This window comes from Engystomops pustulosus, chromosome 2, assembly GCF_040894005.1.
Source record: "Engystomops pustulosus chromosome 2, aEngPut4.maternal, whole genome shotgun sequence".
Classification (NCBI taxonomy): domain Eukaryota; kingdom Metazoa; phylum Chordata; class Amphibia; order Anura; family Leptodactylidae; genus Engystomops; species Engystomops pustulosus.
Window position 1 is genome coordinate 168706665 of NC_092412.1, and position 24578 is coordinate 168731242.

The window sequence follows — 24578 nt, forward strand, 5'->3', positions numbered from 1 at the left end:
CAGTAAGATCCAGCCATGGATCCCGCCGAGGTTCAGCTTCCCTTTCGGCCTGACCTTGCTACCATTTTGGTCCCGGGAGATTGCCACTCAACGTGAACAGCTGGAACAAGTTACCACCATGCTGCAACAGCTGCTAGCTACCCAGCAACAGGAACCGGTCACTGAGGCGGCTCTTGCGACTCCTGCTATCCTGTGCATGCCCGAGAAATATGATAGGGACCCTAAGTTGTGCAGGGGCTTTATAACCCAATGCTCCCTGCACATTGAACTCATGCCAACACAGTTTGTCACGGAGCCAGTCACGGCTTCTCACACAGCATTTCTGGCTGAATTCTGGTCTGTCTTTGAAGAACCGGTTCGAAGCTCCTCTGCTGAGACAGCGTTGCTGAACATGCATCAATGCGACTTGTCTGTGGGAGAGTATGCAGTTCAGTTCTGCAGTCTGCCCTCTGAGCTCACCTGGAACGAGGCAGCCCTGATCGCCACCTGTCTGCTCAGGTCAAAGACGCTTTGGCTGCTCGCGATCTGCCGTCTACTCTGAGTGGTCTCCTCACTCTGGCCACTCGGATTGATGTACAGTTCATGGAGCGTACCGAGAAACTACGCTTTGAGCACCCTCAAGCATGAGTTAGACGTTTCCTTAGGCTGGCACCTGCCTTCGAGAAGCTGATCCAGCCTCCGCCAGTGAAGAACCCATGTAGGTGGACAGAACTCGACTCTCCCTCCAGGAGCTTTCCAGACGACATCTAGAGAATCTTTGTCTGTATTGCGCCAGCCATGGGAAGTGTCCTGTTCGTCAACAATGCCCAGGAAATGCCAGCACCTAGGGATCTTAGGAGAAGCGTCCCTAGGTGTGAGCAAAGCTTCTCCACGTTTGACCATTCCAGTGCTCCTCAGCGTTTGCATCTACACACAACTGCAGGTCCCGGCTTTCTTGGACTCCAGTTCTTCTGGGAACTTTGTGGATGCTGCCCTGGTCTCCCAGCACCCATACAAGTCAATGCTTTGCATAAGGAGAGACTGTCCTTCTTGGTTTTGCCACGCTCTACCTACTCCCTACTGCTAGGTCTTCCATGGTTACAGCTCCATGCACCCATCCTTAATTGGGAGATGGGAGAGATTCTCTGTTGGGGACCTGAGTGCCAGTCTCGTTGCATGAAAGTTCCTCATCCTGTGCCTGTCATGCTCTCTTATGTACTCTAAAAGTCTCTGGAGGGTCTTCCAGCATGCTACCAGAACTTTGCAGAAACCTTTTCAAAGAAACAAGCATAGACCTCCACACCGTCCCTGCGATTGCCCTATTGATCTGCTGCCGAGTGCGTCTCTTACTTGGGGTCGGTTGTACCCGCATTCTGTGCCTGAAACAGCAGCCTTGTCGGACTACATTAAAGAAAACCTGCAGAGGGGTTTCATACGCAAATCCTCTTCTCCGACTGGTGCAGGCCTCTTCTTTGTGACCAAAAACGATGGATCACTCCGTCCATGTATCGATTACCGTGGTCTTAACAAGGTCACCGTTAAGAACCGTTATCCTTTGCCTTTGAGTTGTTTGATCGCCACGTGGAGCCAAGGTCTTCCCCAAACTGGATCATCGTGGGGCCTACAACCTCATCTGTATCAGCAAGGGTGGCGAGTGGAAAACTGCCTTTAGCACCCGCAATGGGCACTTTGAGTATTTGGTTATGCCTTTTGGACTTTGCAATGCACCAGCTGTCTTTCAGGAGTTTGTCAAAGACATCTTCAGGGATTTAATATATACCTGTGTCGTGGTTTATCTTGACGATATTCTTGTGTTCTCTGCGGACATGGAATCCCATAGGTCCCACGAACGTCAAGTCCTCAGCTGTCTGAGAACCAATCGCCTCTAAGACGAACTTGAAAAGTGCTAGTTCCATCAGAGGTGTCTTCCCTTCCGTGGCTACATTATCTCTGATAGTGGTCTACAGATGGATCCAGACAAAGTGTCTGCGGTCCTCCAATGGCAACGCCCATTAGGTTTACATGCTATACAGAGGTTCCTGGGCTTTGCAAATTATTTCATTTGCAATTTATCCCATATTTTTCCTCTCTAGTGTCTCCTATTGTAGTTCTCACCAAGAAGGGCATTAACCCCCGTTTCCGGCAGCTGAAGAAGCCTTCTGTAAATTAAAGTCTGCCTTTGCCTCAGCCTCAGTTCTCACACAGCCTAATATCAGCCTTTCCACCTAGAAGTAGATGCCTCCTCAGTAGGATCTGGGGGGGCGCTCACCCAGAAAGGGCCCAAAGGCCAAACCCTTACATGCGGGTTCTTCTAGAAGACTTTCTCCTCTGCAGAAAGAAATTACTCCAAAGGTGACAGAGAACTACTGGGATGAAACTAGGTGTGGAAGAATGGTGTTATCTTTTGGAGGGAGCTCATCACCTGGTTCATGTGTATACAGATCATAAGAATCTCCTTTATCTCCAGTTGGCTCAGCGCCTTAATCCTCAGCAAGTCTGCTGGTCGCTCTTCTTCTCACGTTTTAATCTTTTGATTCATTTCCGTTCTGCTGAAAAGAATGTCAAGGCAAATGCCCTCTCTCATGCCTCCGATGTCATTGGGGAAGAACCGGCTCCTCGGCATATTATCCCTCCCGAGCAACTGGTTGTTGCTGCTCTGGTGGATCTTCGGCAGAATCCTCTCGGCAAGACCTATGTTGGACCTGCACTATGAAAGAGGATATTGACTTGGGGACATTGCTCTCGTTTGGCTGGGCACCCTGGGGTGCCACGTTTTGTAGCCCTCATTTCCTGCTCTTATTGGTGGCCTGATCTGGTCAACGATGTATGGGATGTTGTGGGCTCCTGCACTTCCTGCGCTCGCAATAAGCCATCTTGCCTCAAAGCAGCCGGTCTACTACAGCCGTTACCGATACCCGGCCACCCGTGGTCTCATGTGGCCATGGACTTCATCACGGATCCACCTTTTTCCTCTGGGAGTACCATCATCTGGGTGGTGTGGCAGGGTAGCTGCCACTACAGTAGATTTTGGGTATAGAATGAGTGTGTTGCTGGATGGATGTGGGAAAGCTGAGTGTTTTTGCCATTAATTAGGATTCATTTGCATCCAGCTGGAAGTCCTGCATAACTACCTGGTGCAGACTTCACACAATGGCTCCACCCTGGGGGAGAGACAGGCTACATCAAAGGCCTGTGGAGCTGTGGCAGTGAACTGATACTGAGTTTTTGGGGTACCTGGCAGTAGGCCAGCACCTGGTGAGGTAGGAAACCTCGATGTATAGTTAGTGCCGGAGAGGCATAGGCTTTAATTTTACTGTTTTGTTTATTTTGTTTTTACTGCTGAATAAAACTGGCTGCGGTCAGTTATACCCAAGTCGCACAGTGTGGACAGTGAAGTTACTGGTGTGCTGGTGATTTGTGCCGTCTACCCCAGGAGACGACGATCCCGGACCTAATCCCTTACAGTGGTAACAGACCCCTTCTCTAAAATGTCCCATTTCGTGCCTCTGCCAGGTCTGCCGTCAGCTCCTCGTCTTGCCAGCCTGTTCTTCACCCACATCTTTTGGCTACATGGACTTCCTGAGCACATAGGGGCAGATTTACTTACCCGGTCCGTTCGCGATCCAGCGGCGCGTTCTCTGCGGTGGATTCGGGTCTGGCCGGGATTCATCAAGGTAGTTCCTCCGCCGTCCACCAGGTGGCGCTGCTGCGCTGAAAAGCGTCTGAACACACTCAACTTCACCGGGCCGGGCTGAGTGAAGGTAAGCGCGTCCCAAGCGACACTTTTATTGTTTTAAATGCGGCGGTTTTTCCGAATCTGTCAGTTTTTCGCTCGGCCACGCACCCCATTTTCCGTTGCGTGCATGCCGGCGCCGATGCGACACAATCCGATCGCGTGCGCCAAAATCCCGGGGCAATACAGGGAAAATCGTCGCAAATCGGAAATATTCGGGTAACATGTCGGGAAAACGCGAATCGGGCCCTTAGTAAATGACCCCCATAGTCTCTGATCTGGAGGTTCAGTTTGTTTCCATTTCTCGCATTCTATATGTAGTCAAAGTTAAACTGGATTTCTCCTCAGCATACCACCCTTGTCTAATGGACAAGTAGAGAGGGTTAACCAGACTCTGGGAATGTACCACCATCATTTTGTTTCAGCCCGATAAGACAACTGGTCCGCTCTGTTGCCGTGGGTGGAATTCTCCTATAATTCCTTGGAATCTCAATCTTCTGGCTCTGCCCCCTTCTTTAATGTCTATGGACAGCATTCTCGTCCGGCATTCCTGCTGTGGAGGAGTTGGTCAGAGATCTTAAATCCATCTGGTAGCAGACTTGTCTCTCTTTACTTCAGGTGCCTGCCCGAACCAAAACTCAGGCGAATAAAAAGCGCAGACCTCCTCCAATTTTCTCTCCGGGGATAAAGTGTGGCTTTCATCCAAGTATGTTCGGCTGAAGATTCCCAGCTATAAGCTGGGTCCTCGCTTCCTGGGCCCATTCGAGGTATTGAAACGCATTAATCCTATGGCTTAAAAGTTGTGTCTTCCTCTCACCCTGCTCATCCCAAATTCCTTCCATGTCTCCCTGCTGAAACCTATCATCCTAAATCGCTTCTCTCGGCAAGTACCTCACCCTGCTCCTGAATCTGATGCTACTGACATCTATGAGGTAAAGGAAATTCTATCTGGTCGACTGCAAGGGGTCTTCTTCAGAAATTCATCCACTCTGGGAGGCTGAAGGGGGGGGGGTGAATGTCACGGGTAGTCCCAAAATCGCGGGTCGTGTGACTGTTGCATTCTTCACCCTGGATCAGGTCTTCACCCACATTGAATAATATCCTATGATTGGATTATAATATATACTCAAAAAGAAAATGCCTGGATACAACAGAAAAAATTTGGGGAGGTTGACTCAATACCTTCTGTAGCATTATTTGGACGCTGCCATGGAAGTAATGTGACACTAAGGGAACTTGCATGTACTAACTACTTAATTTATCCTAGTAAATGGAATACTTGGGGTCAATCCCTTAAAAAGTAGACCACGGGTTCTGTGGTGGTGCATCAGATGAATGAGGGGGAGGCGGTAGGGATTTTCACGTTTTTTAAGTTTTTTTTATTTTGTGTATATGTCCATATGGCAGCCTCGGCAGTCCTGTATGCCCTCCCCTTCCTCCCTGTATATCATAGAATCATAGTTTATATGGTTGAAAAAAGACACATGTCCATCAAGTTCAACCAAGGAAGGGAAAGGATTGGATGAGAAAGAGATTTAGGATATGGGTATCGAGCACTCTGCAACCCCCTACAGAATATAGGTATACAAGACACTAAAGCTCCTCCCAGTATATAGGTAGCCAGCACACTGCAGCAATCCCCAACAGGTAGTCAGCACACTAAAGCCCTCTCTGCCCCAGTATATAGGTAACCAGCCCTCTGGAGCCCCCCCCCATAACAGTTTGCCAACACACTGAAGCCCCCCCCCCCTTGCCCGACAGGTATTTAGGTAGCAACACACTGAAGCCCCCCCCTTACCTCCACCAGTATATAGGTAGCAACACTCTGCGGCCCCCCTCCCCAACAATTATATTGGTATCCAGCACACTGAAGCCCCCTTTTGCCCCCACCGGGGTAGGGCACAATGCACGCCCCTCCCCACCCATTATAAAGGTAGCCAGCACACTGAAGCCTACCTAACCCACCCAGTATATAGATTGCTAGGACAGTGAATCTCCCCCAGTTTATAAATTGGCAGCATACTGCAGCCCGCCCCCCACCCACCCCAGTATAAAGTTAGCAAGCCAGCACAATACCCCCAGTAAAAAACTAAAACACAGTACTCACCTTTCCAGAGACAACATGGCTATTCTTCTCCCATCTTCTTTAGCAGTTTCGGGACCCTGCTTCGTGCACTCCTCCAGCGCGCACATTATGATGTCAAAGTGTGCGCCTGAGTAGCGTAAAGAGCAGGGTTGTGCTACCAGAAGATGAGTACTTCATTTTTTTTCTTACTGGTGGCCAGAACAGATAAAGGCTTCTGGTGCCACCCATTTCTACCACCAGGCTTGCCCCTGTGGCCATCACCCAGTGAAACAAATGAGCCTGCTACTGAGGTTGGCCAGTGATTATGGCTGAATTCTTTAGATATAATTCAAGATAGTGGCTCAGGTAAACAATCCTCTCTCACAGTCACTATATCACATATTGTCACTATATTGCATATGCCTCCCACCTGATTGCTCTCCCAAAAGGTGTCACTCATTTTAGCTCACATCTACACTTTGTGAATATCCACTTATCTTAAAGGCTACATAGGCAATGTAATGTAAATGTGCAGGCTTAGATATGTCCACATCATACAAGCGCTACGATGTGCAACGCCACTCCAGACAATAACAAACTGACAATTAAGCTACAAAGACTGAAAATTGTAGATTGACAAACTGACTTCATTCCAAAACTATGTACCTGACAGTGCTATATGAAAACTGCATATGAGTCCAAGACATAATGGGGCACACTTACTTCGCATGTTTTTGTAGGGCAAAAAGACTTGCACAGGTAATTAAAAGTGTCTGCTCCTCTATTGTGTCAGGGGTCGGGGTCAGTGAACCCCCTGATCACCTTGGACAATGGCACAAGCCGATGCCTGGAACCGGAATCCAAATGGCACCTGGTCTTCACCAGAGCCTGCCGCAAAGCAGGATGGTTTTGCTGCAGCGTGGTGCCACCAGGTCGTTCCACAGGCGCGATTTTTCCGCGGTGGCAGCCAAGGTTGAGGTACAAGAATTGTAGGCAATCTCGTTGTCGGAGACAGGCACGTAGTCAGGACAGGCGGGAATGATGCAGAAACTATTGTAAAAACACAATTTATCAACAAAAATGTAGACAAAGATGCCAGCTCACCCTACCACGGGGTCTCATGGTGCATGGAGACTAAATCCAAGAAATATGTTGCTAAACAAGTTCCTTTATTGACATAAAATATCCAAAAACTGGTTAATTTATTTATACGTTTAGCATCTTATTCATAACCTTATGGCATGAAGCTCAGAGATCCGGCAGGGGTTGCTGGGAGAAGCCAACCTTAATGGACAAACTGGAAGTGTCAGCGGTGCACTGGTCCTATAAATCTGAGAGTGCTGATGTGTGCACCCTATCCATCTTACCTCAAACATAAGTTATTATACTCATTGCCTTTGGTAACCAATCACAGCTCAGTGCTCATAGTAATGACCTGTGGCAGAACAGCAACCAATCACGGCTCAGCTTCCAACTGCCACAGCAGCAGACAATTGCTCTTGTATATGGTGGAAAATAAGTGGATTTTGGAAAGCACAGGGTGAAAATGTCGGATCAAAACCCAGTCTATGACGTTCCCTGAGTCACAGAGAGCGGCTGTGCAAAATTTGGTGACTGTAAGCCTGAAGATTCCTTTAGCTCACATACATAAATACACAAACTCAGCTTTAAATTATATATATACCGTATATTCCAGCGTATAAGACGACTTTTGAAGACAGAAAAATCTTCTGTCTTCTCTGGGGTCGTCTTATACGCCGGTAATCCTGGCCGCCCGCCGTGTATTCACGGCGGCGGTCGGGTCGCGCTGCATGGAGAGGGCTCACGGGCTGAGCCCTCTCCTTAGCCGGTAAGTCTTTGCTGCATATTGCAGCAAAGGCTTACCGGTAACACCCGCGATCGGTGCTAGCACCGATCGCGGGTGTTTTCACAGCATTGGCTGCCGGCAAAGCTGCCGGCAGCCTCAAAAAGATAGCAGCGCATGGGCGCCGCCATCTTACCTGGGATCAGCGCTCCCCGTGACGTCATCGGGGGTGGCGATCCGTCTCCATGGTAGCCTCGGGTCTTCCGAAGACCCGAGGCTATTTCGTTTTAACCCCTTCATTACAATGTGCTCATAGCACATTGTAATGAATGAGGAAAATCCCCATATACTGCCATACTGTATATATACTGTATAATAAAAAACCCTAAAATTTCAAATCACCCCCCTTTCCCTAGAACTGACATAAATATAAATAAACAGTAAAAATCATAAACACATCAGGTATCGACGCGTCCGAAAATGCCCGATCTATCAAAATATGATAACGGTTTTTCAATGCGTTTAACCCCGTAACCTTTGCCATTTTGAAAAATATAAAAGAATCTATAAAAAGTGATCAAAAGGTGGTACAGTCCTAAAAATGATATCATTGAAAATATTATCAGATTTCGCAAAAAATGACACCACCCACAGCTCTGTACACCAAAGTATAAAAAAGTTATTAGCGCCTTAAGTTGGCAAAATCAAAAAAATAATTTTTGTACAGGAGGTTTTCATTTTTGTAAATGTATGAAAACATTATAAAACCTATACAAATTTGGTATCCCCTTAATCGTACCGACCCAAAGAATAAAGTAGACTTGTCATTTGGGGCGCTCAGTGAAAGACGTAATATCCAAGCCCACAAGAAAACGGCGCAAATGCGTTTTTTCACCATTTTCATTGCATTTGGAATTTTTTTCCCGCTTCTGAGTACATGGCATGGAATATTTAATAAAATAAAAATTTAAGGTACAGTATGGTAACATTTACAGTAAAATGGACGATGGTAATGTTGTAGTTGTATGCCTTATGTTTATGAGCGACAGTTTTCCTGCTATATACCTGCATGTCATAAGAATTTAAATTAAAAAAAGGACCATGTTAAATTCAAATCTGTTTCTTTTTTTAATTTTTACCGGTGTTTTGTATGCGTTGGGAAAGGGGTAGTCTTATACGGCAAATATATCTTAAACTCTATATTTTAAACAGGAAAGTAGGGGGGTCGTCTTATACACCAGGTCGTCTTATACGCCGGAATATACGGTATATATAAAATGAGTTTTTGTTTCCTCCGATATACAGAGCTGAGGTAGTACTCAGATATCTGAAATACTAAAATGCTGGTGCTAAAAGTCAAAATGTGAAGTAATTGAAGTAGTTTATCTAGCTCCAGAAGTCAATCATTCCTTGTTAATTTGACATTACCTGGTTTGACTATGTTTCATCTGTTTATCTTTAGGGAAAATTCTACAGCTGTAATGATAAAACAAAGATTACACTTGAAGAATGCAGGTATGTTTAGTGCACTTTTAATTTCCTAGTGTCTGTTTCCATCTCATAGTAATAAATTCTTTGTATACTTAACATTATACTGACATATGTTAACATTGTCTTTTTTAATCCATAGGGGTTACTTTATTGATGCTAAGGATGGAGACCTGACACAGCTGCAGTTAAAGCCAAGAATCTGGATGCATAGTGATTTCCATTTCGATAATGTACTGTCTGGAATGATGTCTCTTTTTACCATCTCCACCTTTGAGGGCTGGCCACAGTATGTAGTTAAAACTATTATATGTGTGTATTGCTACAGCATATGTAAACAGTTTAAAATATTACTTTACCAATCAGGGCACAAATATAGATTTGTCCATTCATACTTTTTATCTTACAATAGAATACAATACAAATTTATTGATCCTCTGGGAGAAATAATTTTGTACCTAGTGTCTCGACAATTGTTACACAGTTAACCCCTTATCACCGACACTAGTTTTCAGCTCAATGACCAGACTCGATTTTTCAAATCTGACATGTCTCACGATAATTGGTTATAACTTTGGAACGCTTTAACATATCCCGGTGATTTTGAGAATGTTTTCTCGTGACACATTGTACTTCATGTTAGTTATAAAATTTAAGTGATACGTTTGCGTTTCGTTCTGAAAAAAAGTGAAAATTTGGCAAAAGTTTGTAAAAATTCTTCATTTTCCAAGTTTGAAATGTTCTGGTTTCCAGACAAGATGTAAAACTACCCAAAAAGTTTGATAATTAACATTTACAGAATATCTGCTTTATGTTGGGATGATATTTTATGCTTCCAGTAATTTTTCTAGGATGTTATGAGGCGCAGAACTTAAGGTGCGATTTTTCTTATTTTCATGAAAATTGCCAAAACTCACATTTTGAGGGAAAACTCAGCTTTCAGGTGACTTTGAGAGGCCTTAATAATAGTAAAACCCCATAAATTACCCCACTATAGAAACTTCACCCCTCAACATATGTAAAACAACTTCTATTAAGTCCATTAACCCTTTAAGTGTTTCACATGGGTTAAAAAATATGGACCTGCGATTTAGAAACTATGGAATTTTTTTGGAAAATACATTCATTTAGGCCAAAACTGACATTTTCAGAATAAATTAAATGATGAAACGCACTGCAACGCTTGATGCCCAATTCCTCCCGAGTTTACTGATACCCCATATGTGGTGGTGACTGCTGTACGGGCGCACGGCCGAGTATAGAATGAATGGAGGCGCCATGTACAGCAGATTTGTATTGTCACATTGTGCGACCTATACATTTTTTTCTTTTTGGTAATGCGAACATATGAGGGCTCATTATGTACGGGATGAGATACAATGTATAGATAATTTATTTTGGGAGTCTAAAGCTAATTCATGAGATTTTATTAACTATTTCAAGGGGGACACAAACAAAATCATCAATTTTTATTTTGGATTGTTAGCATTTTTTTCCCCCCGCTCACCGTAACATAAAAATAATATTTTATCTTTATTTTCTGGTTCACTACGATTGCGGTGATACCTCATTTATATAGTTTTTCTTATTTTTGCTCAATTTTCCTGAGCAAAACCAATATTGGAGAAAATCGCATTGTTTTTACTATTGACAACTTTTCAGGGCCATAACTTCTGTATTTTTCTGTTGTCAGATCTGGTTGAGGGCTTATTTTTTGCGAAAACAGTTGTTCTTTTCAGTCGTATCATATTAGGGAACGTAACTTTTTTTGATCACTTTTTAGAACATTTTTTGTGATGGTGTTTGATGGAAAATTGTATATTATGGGAAGTTTTTCGAGTTTTTTTTTAACGTAGTTCACCGAGCGGGTTCAATATTGATTTAGATTTATTGTACAGACGTGTTTTTGTGTTTTATTTACTTTATTTGCATTTTATGTGATACTGGGGAGATTATGGGACTTTTATTTTATTTTATTTATTTATTTAATTATATTATAAAAAGATTTAATTTTTTTTTTTAACTTTTTTTTACACTTTCTACTTCATCTGATCGCTTATTCAAGCCTTTACACTGCAATACACTTGTATTGCAGTGTATACTGTAAGTAACTGAGCATGCTGAGCATGCTCAGTTACAAACAACCGGGTCCTGCCAGGAGGCGGAACCCGGCACAGAGAGGAGCCGACAGCCCCGGGTCACTCGTCGGAACCCGGGGCTGAGGCAGGAGGGATCGTATCCCCCGGTAAGCACACCGGGGGGGTCCAATCCACGGGGGACAAACTTGCAAGGGGTTAAACACCCGGGATCGGAGTTTTTCCGATCCCGGGTGTTAGTGCCGGGTCTGGGCTGTGATATCACAGCCCGACACCGGCACTATAATAACCCGGTGTCCCGAAAACTTCTTCTGAAGCGGCGCCGTAGAAAGGCGTCGCGTCAGAAGAAGTACCCTTAATGACCGCCGTAAAAAGCCGATAGGGCGGTCATTAAGGGGTTAAAGACAGGTTTAACAAACAAAAACATAAATACTTCAAGAGGCACGTTCTTAATGTTGATAGTTCCTTGGTTGCATAAAAAAACTAAGTTACAGGAGATTGCAATACAGCACAATACAGGTTACATGAACACATTACTTTTCATATTGGGAAGCAATTACGGTACGAAAATATACCAGTCACAATAACACATAGACACAGACTAGGGAGACATATGTAGGGGATACTATGCATGCGGCGCTAACAGTGTTGTGGTGAACTAGGGGTGTGCTGTTGATTTGGCAGGAGAGTAACTGCCCGTAGCTCCACTTTTGCCAAATACCGGCGCTTAATCTGCCTGGTTGTGGCTGCCACTGGAGCCACTGGAGCCTTGGTGCAGTGTTCCTCATGACTTTCAGTAAGGATCTGGTGTGATCGCTCACATTTCAGGTGGTCCGATGAAGCTGCTACTGGTGCTCGTGGCTGTCAGGATCCGTTTCCGGCTCTAAGTTGCTATCTTGGCTGAATATGTGATAATTTGTCTATTGATGCTCAAAGAAACAAAAAACCCCAATCGTCACTAATGTAACTTGAAGGTATAATCATTTTTAATTTACTGAAAATTAACTAATGTAAATCAAACATTGCTTTTGAATTGTATCTCAACTAGAGATGAGCGAGCACTAAAATGCTCGGGTACTCGTTATGCGAGACGAACTTTTCCCGATGCTCGAATAACAAGCCCCATTGAAGTCGATGGGAGACTCGAGCATTTTTCAAGGGGACCAAGGATCTGCACAGGGAAGCTTGGCCAAGCACCTGGGAACCTCAGAAAAGGATGGAAACACCACGGAAATGGACAGGAAACAGCAGGGGCAGCATGCATGGATGCCTCTGAGGCTGCTTAATCGCACCATTATGCCAAAACTATGGGCAACAGCATGACCATGACAGAGTGACCGAATGAGGCTAGATAGCATCTAAAACATCCAATAATTGACCCTGACACTATAGGGGACGGCATGCAGAGGCAGCGGCAGCAGCGGCAGGCTAGAGAGTGTCTTGGCAACATACCCCAAATGGACTCAAGCTTAAAACCAATGGGTGGCAGAGAGGAACCAAAGGAGGTGAGCAAGAAGCGCTCAAATAATATCGGTAAATGATAAAAGTTTGCCAGTATATTTTGTGGATTACACAGCAGGGTGGCGACAAAGTTAACAAGTTTGATGAGGAAGCCATGAAAACAACCCAAAATTCTGCCTGACACAGCTCGTTTGATAAGGGGACCATGTATAGAGGCAGTGAACTAGTAGTAGATTAAAGGTGCTGCAGTTAAAACTATGTTAGTTGGATCTTGGGATGGAGCTGGCGCTCCGCTGCCAGGCGAGCTTTCGCCAATCCAAGCCCCTGTCTCTAGGCTACTCCCCAAACAGCACTTCTAAGAACCTTTTGTATAAGATCAAGTGTAGTAGCGTTCTTATAAGTTTAGGATATGGCGGGTGAGGGGAATGTAAACAGATGCGCAAGAAGCGCTGAAATAATATTGGTAAATGATAAAAGTTTGCCAGTATATTTTGTGGATTACACAGCAGGGTGGCGACAAAGTTAACAAGTTTGATGTGGAAGCCATGAAAACAACCCAAAATTCTGCCTGACACAGCTCGTTTGATAAGGGGACCATGTATGGAGGCAGCTATATGGACTACTTTTGGAGGCAGCTATGGCGATGACGTGTGGAGATAGCAATGGAGACAACGTGTGAAGGCAGCTAAAAAGACGACGTGTGGAGGCTGCTATGGAGACAATGTAATTTGGATAGTGCCAAATTTAAATAAATTGAGTGCCTGTATGTGGCAGTCCAAAAAAGTTTTCAAACCAGAGGAGCAGGTAGCTGGTCCTCCAGAAAAATTACATAGATTGAGTGCCTGTATGTGGCACTCACCAAAAATTGTTTAAAACAGAGGACAGGGTAGTTGGCCCTCCAGAAAAATTAAATACATAGAGTACTATAGCCAGAGCCAGTTGGCCCTGGCAAAAAAATAGCCAGTTTCCTCTGCTTTAGTGTACAAAGAGGAGGAGAAGGAGGACAATGAGGAGGAGGAGTGCATACATTATTCAGGTTCAGCTTCTTTCACCTGGTGGAGAATGGAAATGCAGAGAAATCCAGGCTTTATTCATCTTGATAAGCGTCAGCCTGTCAGCGCTGTCAGTCGACAGGCGTGTACGCTTATCGGTGATGATGCCACCAGCTGCACTGAAAATCCGCTCGGACTACACGCTAGCGGCAGGGCAGGCAAGAACCTCCAAGGCGTACAGCGCCAGTTCGTGCCACATGTCCAGCTTTGAAACCCAGTAGTTGTAGGGAGCTGTGTGATCATTTAGGACGATGGTATGGTCAGCTATGTACTCCCTCACCATCTTTCTGTAAAGATCAGCCCTACTCTGCCGAGACTGGGGACAGGTGACAGTGTCTTGCTGGGGTGACATAAAACTGGCAAAGCCCTTGTAAAGCGTACCCCTGCCAGTGCTGGACAAGCTGCCTGGTCGCCTACTCTCCCTCGCTACTTGTCCCGCAGAAGTACGCCCTCTGCCGCTAGCGCTGTCAGAAGGGAAATACTGTTTCAGCTTGTGCACCAGGGCCTGCTGGTATCCATGCATTCTCACACTCCTTTCCTCTCCAGGGATGAGAGTGGAAAGATTTTGCTTGTACCGTGGGTCCAGGAGAGTGAATACCCAGTAATCGGTGCTGGAATAAATTCTTTGAACGCGAGGGTCACGGGATAGGCAGCTTAGCATGAAATCTGCCAAATGCGCCAGAGTCCCAACGCGCAAGAATTCACTCCCCTCACTGGCCTGACTGTCCATTTCCTCCTCCTCCAACTCCTCTTCTTCTGCCCATACACGCTGAACAGTGAAGGACTGAACAATGGTCCCCTCTTCTGTCTCGCCAACATTCTCCTCCTCTTCCTCCTCATCCTCCTCCACCTCCTCCGATATGCGCTGAGAAACAGACCTAAGGGTGCTTTGGCTATCAACAAGGGAATCTTCTTCCCCCGTCTCTTGTGACGAGCGCAAAGCTTCCGACTTCATGCTGACCAGAGAGTTTTTCAACAGGCTAAGCAGCGGGATGGTGAGGCTGATAATGGCGGCATCACCACTGACCATCTGTGTTGACTCCTCAAAGTTACTCAGCACCTGACAGATATCAGACATCCACGTCCACTCCTCATTGTAGACTTGAGGAAGCTGACTGACCTGACTACCAGTTCTGGTGGAAGTTAACATCTGGCAGTCTACAATCGCTCTGCGCTGCTAGTAAACTCTGGATAACATGGTCAGTGTTGAATTCCACCTCGTGGGCACGTCGCACAACAGTCGGTGAGCGGGCAGTTGGAGGCGGCGCTGCGCTGCCCTGAGAGTGGCAGCATCTGTGCTGGACTTCCTGAAATGCGCACAGATGCGGCGCACCTTCTTGAGCAAATCAGACAGATTGGGGTATGTCTTGAGGAAACGCTGAACTATGAGATTTAGCACATGGGCCAGGCATGGCACATGTGTCAGTCTGCCGAGTTGCAGAGCTGCCACCAGGTTACGGCCGTTGTCACACACAACCATGCCTGGCTTCAGGTTCAGCGGTGCCAGCCACAGATCAGTCTGCGCCGTGATGCCCTGTAATAACTCTTGGGCGGTGTGCCTTTTATCGCCTAGGCTCAGCAGTTTGAGCACCGCCTGCTGTCGCTTAGCGATGGCACTGCTGCTGTGCCTAGAGCTACCGACTGATGGCGCCATGCCCACGGATGGTAATTCAGAGGAGGAGGTGGAGGAGGGGTGGGAGGAGGAGAAGGCATAGTAGGCCTTTGAGAACTGGACCGAGGTAGGCCCCGCAATCCTCGGCGTCGGCAGTATATGACCAGCCCCAGGGTCAGACTCGGTCCCAGCCTCCACCAAGTTAACCCAATGTGCCGTCAGCGATATATAGTGGCCCTGCCCGGCAGCACTCGTCCACGTGTCCGTGGTCAGGTGGACCTTGTCAGAAACGGCGTTGGTCAGGGCACGGATGATGTTCTCTGACACGTGCTTGTGCAGGGCTGGGACGGCACATCGGGAAAAGTAGTGGCGGCTGGGGACCGAATACCGAGGGGCGGCCGCCGCCATGAGGTTTTCGAAAGGCCTCGGTCTCTATCAGCCTATAGGGCAGCATCTCCAGGCTAAGCAACTTGGAGATGTGGACGTTGAGGGCTGTGCGTGTGGGTGGGTTGCGCTATACCTCCTTTTGCGCTCCAGCGTCTGGGGTATGGAGAGCTGAACGCTGGTGGATGCTGTGGAGGATCGTGGAGGCGAAGATGGGGTTTTCGCACGGGAGGTGTTTGGGCCGGGGTCCTGGGCAGGGGGCTGACTAGCAGATGACACAGGGGAAGGAGCAGTGGTGTGCCCGGCCGGAGGTGAACGGGCTTGGTGCCATTGAGTGGGGTGTTTAGCATTCAGATGCCTGCGCATACTGGTGGTAGTTAAGCTAGTAGTGGTGGAACCCTGCTGATCCTGGTTTGGCAAAGGTTGCACACCACAGTCCGTCGGTCATCCGGTGTTTCTTTAAAGAACCTCCAGACTTCTGAAAATCTAGCCCTCGCCACGGGAGTTTGACTGCGGGCAACATTTGGCGCTGATGCACCAGCTCTGGCCCTGCCTCTCCGTCTGGCCCCACCACTGCCTCTTCCAACCTGTTCTGCTATAGGACTCGCCTCCGTCTCAGAAGCACTGTGTTCACCCGGCCTATCAACCCAGCTTGGGTCTGTCACCTCATCATCCTCCGATCCCTCAGTCTGCTCCCCCCTCGGACTTCCTGCCCTGACAACAACTTCACCACTGTCTGACAACCGTGTCTCCTCATCGTCCGACACCTCTTTACACACTTCTTCCACTACGTGAATAATGTCATCATCACCCACAGACTGCGACCGGTGGAAAACCTGGGCATCGGAAAATAGCTCAGCAGCAGCAGGACAAGTGGTTTGTGACTGTGGGAAGGGTCCAGAAAACAGTATGCCGGTTCAAATGCCAAATTTTGGTGGGAGGGGGCAGACTGGGGGGAAGGAGGCTGAGGTGGAGGAGCTGGAGGAGTGCCGATTTCGGTGACATGGGTGGACTGCGTGGAAGACTGACTGGTGGACAAATGGCTAGAAGCATTGTCCGCAATCCACAACATCACCTCTTCGCACTGTTTTGGCCTCAACAGTGCTCTACCACGAGTCCCAGTAACTTGAGACATGATGAACCTAGGGAGTGTACCTCTGCGGCGTTCCCCTGCTCCCCCATCAGCAGGTGGTGTCTCACCCCGCCCAGGACCACGGCCTCTGACCCCTGCAGTAGTTGGACGCCCACGTCCATGCCCTCGTCCTCTACCCCTAGCCCTCGGGTTAAACATTTTCCAAATTAAAGTGTAAACTTGAAAAAAAAATTTTTTTGTGTTTATTTTTTTTTCGTTTTTTATTTTTTTTAACAAAACGATGCTATCCTATTGCTATGGCTAGTTTCTAACCTACACTGACAGCACACAACTGGATTTTGTGCTTTGCAAGATGAGTTTGAGCTATAAAATGAAATAAAGGTAAAAAAAAAAAAAAAATCAGCAGACTCTGCCTAATTCTACTCAAACCCCTAATAAATTGTCCCACTTCGGTGTTGGAGGTGGATATGCGTGTCACTAAGAGCTAAACACAACGGTCGCAGGTCTCCCAGCAAATTCCTCACAGTATGGTACTAGCTGCACTACTAGTGCCAGCAAGGCCAGCCACAAGCAAACAAAAAAAAGGGAAATATAACGCTATTGTAGGCCTAAGTAAGCCGTTGGGGTTCTCCTATGGCTATTTTGTAGCCTACAATGAGTGCACACTGCTTTGCAAGAGGAGTTTGAGCTATAAAATGAAATACAGCTAAAAAAAAAAAAAATCAGCAGACTCTGCCTAATTCTACTCAAACCCCTAATAAATTGTCCCACTTCGGTGTTGGAGGTGGATATGCGTGTCACTAAGAGCTAAACACAACGGTCGCAGGTCTCCCAGCAAATTCCTCACAGTATGGTACTAGCTGCACTACTAGTGCCAGCAAGGCCAGCCACAAGCAAACAAAAAAAAGGGAAATATAACGCTATTGTAGGCCTAAGTAAGCCGTTGGGGTTCTCCTATGGCTATTTTGTATCCTACAATGAGAGCACACTGCTTTGCAAGAGGAGTTTGAGCTATAAAATGAAATACAGCTAAAAAAAAAAAAAATCAGCAGACTCTGCCTAATTCTACTCAAACCCCTAATAAATTGTCCCACTTTGGTGTTTGAGGTGGATATGTGTGTCACTAAGAGCTAAACACAACGGTAGCAAGTCCCCCTGCAAATTCCTCACAATATGGTACTAGCTGCACTACTAATGCCAGCAAGCCCAGCCACAAGCAAACAAAAAAAAGTAAAATAAAACGTTATTGTAGCCCTAAGAAGGGCTGTTGGGTTCTTGTAGAATCACTCCTGCCTAACACTATTCTAATAGAACACCCTAACGCTTTCCCTGACCAGCAGCAGCTCTCTCCCTAGCGGCATCCAGACACAGAATGATGCGAGCAGCGCGGGCAGGGGCTAGTCTATTCCAGGGTCACCTGATCTGGCCAGCCAACCACTGCTATCGAGGTGTAAGGGTACCACGTCATGCTGGGTGGAGTGCAGAGTCTCTTGGCTTGTGATTGGCTCTGTTTCTGGCCGCCAAAAAGCAAAACGGCGGGAGATGCCATTTTCTCGAGCGGGCGAAGTATTCGTCCGAGCAACGAGCAGTTTCGAGTACGCTAATGCTCGAACGAGCATCAAGCTCGGACGAGTATGTTCGCTCATCTCTAATCTCAACTGAAAAACTTTAAAAGATAAATTGATCTTTTGAATTGCAATGCGTCCTGCAATGAGCACCAATGTCTTCATACTGGTCATCCATCAGTCCCTCTATTTAGAAGGTTGGTCCTCATCCAGACAGCTATCTGTGGGGATGTATATGTGGCTGCAAATGATATATCACCATAGACAGAAATGGCGGCCCAGCGGCATTGGGAAATGTTGAGCATGCTGTGTGAATATACCCTTACAAGTAGTCACATTGCTTTGTGGTATAATTATTTTTTAATTAATGATTTTTTATTAACAATTTTTTATAATTATACAAGTTAGTAATATAAAATCAATATGTTTACATGAAACATACCAGCCCCATGCTTGTAAACCACAAAAAGTACCTTATATGGCTATTTTCCTTGTTGCAGGCAATGGGGCAGATTTACTTACCCGGCCCATTCGCGATCCAGCGGCGCGTTCTCTGCGCTGGATTCGGGTCCGGCCGGGATTTATGATGGTAGTTCCTCCGCCGTCCACCAGGTGGCGCTGCTGCGCTGAAGTCCGCTGGAACGCCTCGAAATACACCGGCCCATCCTGGATGAAGGTGAGTGAATTTTTCGCGACACAATTTTTTTTAATGCGGCGGTTTTTCCGAATCCGTCGGGTTTTCGTTCGGCTACGCCCCCACGATTTCCGTCGCGGGCATGCCGGCGCCGATGCGCCACAATCTGATCGCGTGCGCCAAAACCACGGGGCAATACAGGGAAAAACGGCGCAAATCGGAAATATTCGGGTAACACGTCAGGAAAACGCTAATCGGGCCCTTAGTAAATGACCCCCAATGTCTTTCTAAGTTTTCAATGCTGCCTGCAACCCAAAACAGAAACAAATGTGCAAGTTGGCTCTTCTTACCCCTAATGTTCAGATTGATGAGGCACAAAATGCTCTCTGAGGCAGAAAATGCAAAAAAAAAGAAAAACCAGCACTGTATCATTTAATTTTGATCTAACAAATAACATTTAATTCTGCTTAAATACAATTCTAAACCCCTGTCACATGACTTAGGGGGGAGGAGGCAAGGTTATCTATTAACCCTAAAATCTATCGGCCCCCACCTTCTTGCTCCAGTACAGCTCCTCTCTCCTACTCCTTCACATAGCTCACAGCATAGTGAGTTGACATTAGTGAGGGAGGGAGACTTACAGGAGCACAAAGGTGGGGGCTCAGAGCTGTGGAAGTGAGCAGCACAGACAACTTGTGTTGTTTTTTGAAATCCCTGCAAACAAAAGCGGTTATGATATATAATCATAATAACAGATGACATATCTTTAGTTTTATTTATTTCTAGGGTGATTCTGAGACATTTGGTGTCCCAGGTAAATTGGGCATTAAGTTTAATAAAGAAGGATTTTGGTATTGTTATGGTATAGTTCTGAAAAAATATATTTTAAAAGTATTTGGGGAGAATGCAAATTTTATATGCTGTTATCCAAAGCAGGAGAGTATGGCTTTATTGTACTTGTCAAGTTCCTTCTCTACTTCAGATAATTGATTTCCTAAATATATGATGGATGAGGGTCTCCAGCTGAGTGGGTCTTTGTAGTCTATTTAGTCTTTTTTGTCTATTTGATCTGCATTTGACCTGTAATAGTATAGTAGTATAGTGTCTAATCGGGGAAAGTTGGCGGCTTTAATGAACCAGAGGGGTTTTTCCCCTATTCGCTGGTCTGCATCTGCAGCAGCAATGATGGTCACATGCAGTGTCATAGGGGTTAATGGGGGGGCAACATATGACAATGATTGGTGCTGTGTAGGATAGCACCAATCATCAGTATATGGGGAAATGTCTTGGCCAATCGAATCTCAGGTGGGAACTTTGAACTTTTGAAAACTGTTCTGTATTTTTCATTCTAGTGTGTGCGTGCAGTGTATATTAGCCTCTGTGCTGCTGAACCTTGTAGAATTGCTGGCCGGCACTTTCTTGCATCACCAGTTTCTGGTCAGTTGTGTGTGTCTGGTGACCGTTAAGTGCAGATCAGTGACAAACATCACTGGATGAATTTCAAATAGGTGCTGTTTGGATGGCGCACTCAGTGGAAATGTAAAAATGAAGACGTTTTTGAAAACATTTTATTTGGATTTGAAATCTTTAAATCAATACTGGATCACTAGTGGGTATATACAATCCTTATCCACAGCATCAGTCTTAATTTTATACTTGATAAAGGGGGACTGCACCCTGAAACACATTGTCCTTAACCCCTTTTAGACGCGGCCCGAAAAGGCTTTATTGACCAGGCATTTTTAGAAAATTTTCATAAGTGCCGGTTTAAGAAACATAACTTTTTTTTTTTGCATGCTACCTTTAAAATTTTTGTAGTGTTATTTTGGGGACACAGAGCTAGTTAAAAAGGTAATAAGTTTAAACCTTTTTATTTTTTATTTGGGGTTAAAGGTGTAAAAAAAGCTTTTTTTAATTAACATTATTAATGAATTCCCTATTTTGTTTTGGTCATTTTGATATATAATGAGGGTCATTTACTAAGGGCAAATCGTTTTTTTTCCCGAATTTTTCCGATTTGCGCCAAATTGCCCCGGGTTTTTGGCGCACGCAATCGGATTGTCGGAAAATCCACAGAATTAAAAAAAAAAGTGCCGCTTGACACGCGCTTACCTGCACCCAGCAACGGATGGTGAACTCCAGAGAACTTCAGCGCGGCAGCAACACCTGGTGGACATCAGGCTCACTACCTTAGTGAATCACCGGAAGACCCGAATCCTCGACTGAGAACGCGCCGCTGGATCGCGACAGGACCGGGTAAGTAAATCTGCCACATTATGTATAGTCTTGGGAAAACGGAGCCACTGTGGAAACGCTTTTTGTAGTGTAGCGGTGAAATGTCATTGTATTTTAATGAATATTTATTAATATTTTGTGCGTGTGTGTTTTTTTTTACTTTATATGTCCCCCATGAGGTCATAAAAGACATTGGATCTGTTTGGATGGTGCAATCACTGGAAATGTGAAAACAAAGAAGTTGTTGACATCCAGAGACCCTAGAGAGAAGGGAGATGACGGCATTTGGGCAGATTGGGAGATGTGGGCATTTTCTTTTTTTTCTTTTTTTTTTCTTTTACTTTATTTAATTTCTATAAAAGCCTCCGTTACAGGGGAAATGACCACGTGTGACTGGGGATTGTGATCAGAGCTGTACTGGATCTAATTAGACCCAGCAGCTCTGTTTAACCCCATTAGACCCGGCGGTCACTTGACCACCGAGTCTATGGAGCCGATGGTGCAATGCTGTGAGGAGTCGAGAGGTGGTAATCAACCTCATCTCCCTTCTCTCTAGGGTCTCTGAGTGTCTCTAGCAGTGAGCAGTAGAAAACTGCAGTGACGACTCCGGACCTGGGCCCGCTGACGTCTAAAGTCATCGGGCAGTCCAAGAAGAGTTAAGATTTCAAATCCAAATAAAATGTTTTCAACAACTAATTTGTTTTTACATTTCCAGTGATTGCACCATCCAAATAGATCCATTCTACTATTAAGATCCTGTCCTGTGTGGCAGCAGAAGACAGATGATCTCTTCCCACTGAAGGCGGCACCATTTGATGTATAAGGCTCCTTATAGTGTTGTGTTCAAGAACGTGAGACTTTCGAAAATGTACTGTACTAGTAGCGCTTTCTCCTTGTCCTTCTTCCTTGCCTCCCAAACATCACTGGTTGACACTTGGGCTCTTGTTTTTTCTCTATAAAAAGAACAGTACACATTTTTGCGGCTGTAACTTTTTATATTGCAGTTTTCTTTTCCTTTTTTGCATGTGCACAAGCCATCTTGTATACATGCTGCAACAACTGAGTGGTGATCAGTAACATATTGCTGATCAGCATTTGCTATATTTTTTTTTTTTTCGTTATTTTTTACCGAAGTAAATTTAAAAGTTCTGGTGGATACGGTTTCATCGGCCCACACATGGTAAAGCACTACATACACACCCTGTTGAATAATATTTACATGTGTTTCATAGTTTATACGGTTGAAAAAAGACACTTGTCCATCAAGTTCAACCAAGGAAGGGTAGGGTATGGATGAGGAAGGGATGTAGGGGAAACAATCCTATATAGCATAACAATCAATGTTATTTAGGTGTAAAAAGGCATCTAGACCCTTCTTGAAGCTCTCCGCTGTCCCTGCTGTGACCAGCGCCTGAGGCAGGCTATTCCACAGATTGACAGTTCTCATAGTAAAAAAGCCCTGTCGCCTCCGGTGATTAAACCTTGGTTTCTCCAAACGGAGACAGTGCCCCCTCGTCTTTTGATTTGATTTAATCTGGAACAACTTTCCACCATATTTTTTGTATGGACCATTCATATATTTATATAAATTAATCATGTCCCCTCATAGTCGTCTCTTTTCCAGACTAAATAAATCTAGTTGTTTTAATCTTTCCTCATAACTAAGACCCTCCATACCCCTTATCAGTTTTGTGGCTCTACGTTGAACCCTCTCCAGCTCCAGGGCATCCTTTTTATGGACCGGTGCCCAGAACTGGACAGCATATTCCAGGTGTGGCCGAACCAGTGCCCTGTATAGTGGTAATATTACATCCCTATCACGAGAGTCCATTCCACTTTTGATACATGACATGATCCTACTAGCTTTAGAGGCAGCTGATTGACATTGCATGCTGTTATTCAATTTATGATCTACTAGTACCCCCAGGTCCTTCTCAACAAGGGACTCTCCCAGATTTACTCCCCCAAGGACATATTTTGCCTTTGGATTATTGGTCCCCAGGTGCATAACATTACATTTATCCACATTAAACCTCATTTGCCAAGTGGATGACCAAACATTCAGTTTGTCCAAGTCACCCTGCAGCCTATGAACATCCTCCATAGACTGTATTACACTACACAGTTTGGTGTCATCTGCAAAAATAGACACAGTGCTATTAATTCCTACCTCTATATCATTAATAAATATATTAAATAGTAGAGGGCCAAGCACAGAACCCTGAGGTACACCACTCATAACTGGTGACCATTCCGAGTAGGAATCATTGACCACAACTCTCTGGATACGATCCTTCAGCCAGTTTTCAATCCAATTGCAAATGATTTCTGCCAAACCAATAGCCCTAATTTTACCCATCAGGCGTCTATGAGGGACAGTGTCAAATGCCTTTGCAAAGTCCAAGAACACAATATCCACAGCTGCTCCTCCATCCAGGCACCTGCTCACTTCTTCATAGAAGCAGATAAGGTTAGTTTGACAACTTCTATTCTTAGTAAACCCATGCTGGTTATCACTTATTATTCTATTTAATGTCACATACTCCAGTATGTAGTCTTTTACTAACCCTTCCAACACTTTCCCCACAATGGAAGTTAAGCTTACAGGCCTGTAATTGCCTGGCAAAGTTCTAGAGCCCTTTTTATATATTGGCACCACATTTGCCTTGCGCCAGTCACTTTGCACCACACCAGACATTACGGAATCCCTGAAGATTTTAGACAGTGGTACAGCAATAACAGAACTGAGTTCTTTAAGAACTCTGGGGTGTAACCCATCTGGTCCAGGAGCTTTGTACATATTGATTTTATTGAGCTTAGATTGGATAATGCCTACATTCAGCCAGTCTACTATTACAGGGTGCATGACTCGCACTGGCACCACCCAAGTCAGAAGTTCTCTCTTCTATTGTATAAACGGAGCTAAAAAACCTATTAAGTATCTCCGCCTTCTCCTGGTCTCCAGTCACCGATGCCCCATTTTCAGAATAAAGGGGTCCAACCTGTTGTGACCCATTTTTTTTTGCATTGATATACCTAAAAAATTTCTTGGGATTTGTTTTGCTATCTTTAGCCACCTGTCTTTCATTTTGTATTTTGGCTGATTTGATTTCCTTTTTACAGATTTTGGTAAGTTTTTTGTAAGTATTGAAAGCCTCAGGTGACCCGTCAGATTTATATTTTTTAAATGCCCTCTTTTTCTCAATTGCCCTTTTAACTGTAGCTGTAAGCCACGAGGGGTGTAATCTAGCCCGTCTATACTTGTTACCTATTGGAATAAATTTAGAAGTATAAAAACCCAGGATAGATTTGAATTTCTCCCATTTAACATTAGTATCACCATGTGACAGTATCTGATCCCAGTCTATATCCTGTAT

The 24578-nt window shown here is 45.2% G+C and overlaps 1 protein-coding gene across 2 annotated transcripts in view; it reads left to right on the forward strand.

Moving 5' to 3' along the window:
• Nucleotides 1-24578, forward strand: part of CACNA1S (calcium voltage-gated channel subunit alpha1 S) — an 817957-nt gene that overhangs the window by 413476 nt on the left and 379903 nt on the right. The window contains exons 24-25 of one of the 2 annotated variants that reach the window (XM_072137243.1): nt 9044-9096; nt 9212-9358. The exons of the other annotated variant lie outside the window; for it this stretch is intronic. Of the exons in view, the coding sequence (XP_071993344.1) occupies nt 9044-9096; nt 9212-9358 (200 nt within the window). The remainder of the gene's footprint in view (nt 1-9043; nt 9097-9211; nt 9359-24578) is intronic. 2 annotated transcript variants of the gene reach the window in all.